Source organism: Buceros rhinoceros, unplaced genomic scaffold (genome assembly GCF_000710305.1).
Source record: "Buceros rhinoceros silvestris isolate BGI_N320 unplaced genomic scaffold, ASM71030v1 scaffold24651, whole genome shotgun sequence".
In the NCBI taxonomy this organism is placed as follows: Eukaryota; Metazoa; Chordata; class Aves; order Bucerotiformes; family Bucerotidae; genus Buceros; species Buceros rhinoceros.
In genome coordinates, this window is record NW_010395183.1 from 7,058 (window position 1) to 10,778 (window position 3,721).

General features: G+C 42.2%; 1 protein-coding gene across 1 annotated transcript in view; it reads right to left on the bottom strand.

The window, feature by feature from the left end:
* Positions 1 to 2,391: 2,391 nt before the first annotated feature.
* SULT4A1 (sulfotransferase family 4A, member 1) overlaps positions 2,392 to 3,721 on the bottom strand; it is a gene marked incomplete at its 5' end in the record, with an annotated part of 12,305 nt that continues 10,975 nt past the window's right edge. The window contains one exon of the mRNA XM_010145471.1: positions 2,392 to 2,878. Coding sequence (XP_010143773.1) covers positions 2,766 to 2,878 — 113 coding nt within the window. The remainder of the gene's footprint in view (positions 2,879 to 3,721) is intronic.

Consider the following 3,721-nt stretch of genomic DNA (forward strand, 5'->3'; position numbering starts at 1 on the left):
GACAGAAGCCCCGCCAGTCTCTGAGTGAAAGTTACTTTCAAAACACTTGCCTTGGTCCAGCTTTCTTGCTAATCATCACCCTCTATCTCTCTCATCGCATTACCAGCTCCGTGCCGGCTGGAAACGGTACACACGGGAACTGATGCCCACTTCACAGAGGTGATGCACGAGCCAGCTCAGCGGTCTGAGCAGAACTCCCACCACTGGCTGAGCACGTGCTGGCCTGTATCTGCCACTGCTTCACCAGCACCCCGCCCTGTGCGTGGACACCTCTGCCACCGCTGCTGCTGCCGCTGCCACTGCTGCCACCCGAACAGCCTGGAAGCCTTTATTGCTGCTTTTCCTTAACCTTTTAAACTCTTAAGGCAATGGAGCTAGTAGAACATGTGGGGTATGTTGCACCTGAGTTATTTCATAGATCGAGATGAATAAAAGCTGAGGTTTTGGGGTTTGGTTTTGGTTTTTGGGGTTTCTTTGTTGGTTTGTTTTTTGGGGTGTTTTTTTTTTTTTTTGCCAACTTATCAATTCAAGTAACTCCACGTACCTGTAACTTTGAGGTCAAGGGGTACTTGCCAAGTTTTTAAACTTCAAGACACACTTGGCATATGGGTGTTTCCTGTTGCTTTGCAGTTACGTGGGGAACAGCCTGCACTTTTGTAGCACCGTTCCTGCAAGTTTGTAAGGATGCACTCAGAACTGCGGAGTTGTCTTAGCTGCCCAACAAGTGAGACCAGCGTACTGTTGTTAAAAAGAGCTAAGGGGTTTGGGTTTTTCTGAGTTGAGGTAACACAGCTGGAAAAAAAATGATACATCTGACACCACCCTCTGTGTCATGAGACTGAGGCTCGTCACTTAGCTTCACCGTTACCACAGCATTCCGTTTGCACTATCTTCTTCACTACTACGTTAGCGTTAGCTTCACTCCAGTAGCTGCGCTCCCCCCTCTCCTTCACCTCATACCACGATGGCAGTGCTCCCTCTGCTCCTCTTTTTCTCTTGTGCTTTCTCCTGTAGTCTCACACAGGCATTCCTTACGGGCTGCGATCAGAGATAACCTACTGGGGCTGATGGTCGTTTGGGCTGATGCCATTTTCCTGTGGTCCTCTGCCTTAAGTCAGGAGTTGCGGGTAGGGGAGAGGATCTGTTGGCTGTACAAAGACTACCTGGCCTGATTAGGAGGTCTAAAAAATGAGCAAACCACAATGCATCGGACACATCTTTTATTTAATAAGCAAGCAAGCACAGAAGTATAATGTGTAGTGCTTAATATTCATACAGTACTAAAAATATAAAAATAGAAATAAAATTTCACTGAAAGCATTTTCACTCACAAATATACAAGGAAAAGTGCTGTCAAGCCACATCATGCTACACCACTTGCCAGTTGCTGAACTGACAGTTAGTCTCCCAACAGAACTGAAACACTAAAAATCTGCTGGTCCTTCCTCACAGCTTTTGATGAGCCTGAATATCCGACAACCCAAAATGGGCCTCCTGCAGCTGAGAACCTAAAAAGCACAGATGTCATTACCTAATGGAACAACAATTCTAGAGTTTCATAGTGACAGTAGCCTGCTTCAGACTGCTTGTGTACCTTTTGTAGAGAATGGAAAAAAAGATACAGAAATAAATTTGAATCCTGATTATAATCCAGACCAGTTATAACTAACTTTGAGTGAAACGGGATTCTGCATGAATTTTTGTGCAATACTCCCACCTGGTGGCACGGTTTTAAACTCGCTTCCTTCAGTGCTATCATTTCCTCTGCCTGATCACGCTGGCACATACATTCATCTTCCACTTAGGCCTGGTGGAGTCCAGTAGCACAAACCGTAAACAGTACTAAGTGCCCTTAACTCCAGTGGAACTCGAGTGTATCCAGCACCTCATCTTCTCGTACTGTATCGAATCAGTGAAATTCCCATCTACACAGGAAAGTGGTATGGGTCAGAAAGTGATGCCTCAAGAAAGACCCTGCTCCAGATGCCTTGCTTTTAAGCCCCATTTAGAAGGAATGAATTAGAGGTGGGGGCTTAAGAAGCTTGTCTGCCGACCTTCAGCACGAGCTGAGCTTCATCCACCAGGAAGACAGCTGTGTGCTGTCATCCGGGAAAAGCATGGCTGGGTTTTGATTAGAGTGACAATCACAGTTTTACTTCATACCAAGGCCTGTCTTGCAGAGTATGCCAGTGCACAGAACCTACTCAAATTATATGGATAAGGGTCCGCAGAACCTAATGTGAACCCCGCTTTGATCAATTACCATTTTGGAATAGGATTTATTTATACTTGATATACCTGCTATAAAAATAAATGTGACAATTAACCCCTGAGATCATTCTAGCATACAGTTTTGGCCTGTAACATGTTTCCCTCTGAAATAATTTTTTATTTGGTTTTTGGATGTTTATTTAGGTTCTAGTGAAAAACTTTTATATAAAACACATTAAATAATCAATGTGGGTCTGAAAAGGTGTACATTCCAGTTGCATATATGATACATACCTTATACCTATAGAATACATTCCATAACAGCTGAATATTCTAGTATTGTCCAGGAAGTTCTTGCATGTGGACAAACGTTTAAAATACTAGAAGATAAACGGCTGTTTAGGATCAAAGATCACTGTATCTGGTAAGGTTTACTTAGATTGTTTGTCTTTAAGTCATGTTACACATAATAGCTATAGTATTTTGTCCAGCAGGTAATAAATGAATGCATAAAGCACTTCTAGCTATATTCGGATGTCATATGCATGCATTTTTTATAAATAAAAATCAAATGTGAGGTCACATTTTCCCATCTTCTGTTTATAAACTAAATCAAATTTCTCATTCATTGAAACAGTGAAGATGTCTTTCCACAGCCCAACTCGTCCTAAAACACAGAGAAGGAACACAAATCAGACAGTGGACACAACAGGACACCAAATACCTGCAGTCTAATTGTGCAGGGCACCAAGCATAACCTGTGAGATGCTGATCAGTCTTTGTTTTCTTTGAAAGCTCGATGAGACCTAAGGCTCTTCACTGTCGTACCCAATTACCCTGCCACAACTCTTGCAAAGCCTTAAAGTACCACATGCCTTGTCCATCTGCACCAACCAAGTATTATATACAAAGATTTCAGGGTTTTGTGAGATTTTGCTCTCGCCTTAATCAGAAATTAATACAGATTTTAGTTTGGGTAATCATGAAAAGTGGATTTCTGGTTTCAGTGCAAACTGTGGCTGCTCAGTAATACCCAGTGGAAGGCGTCTCTGCCCACGGCAGGGTACTTGGAAATAGATGACCTTTAAGGTCCCTTCCAACCCAAACCCTTCTATGAGTCTATGATTTCAAAATTACTGTGCCTTGAGCACACACTGGTTAAAGAACTATCTAGAAGGTGCATGGAATGAAGAGCATTAAACGTATTACTGAATTCTGATTATTGAGATGTAATATTATTTCTATTACTTTATGTTTAAAGATAAGTTTAATACATGAATTTACCTTTCTCAGTCTGGAGAGAGTAAATTGTTCGATGAGTGCCTAGATTATACCTACAGAAGAGAACAAGTGCCACGCACCCACTTTGCGCCGTTTACATTTTAATTTTGTACATGAGGAATAGGAAGCTTTTGGTGGATGCAATATGGACACTGACCACTTTTTCCTTGTATGGAGGATTCTTCTACTCTACTGAACCCAGTTAGTTACATAACTGATGACACTGCTG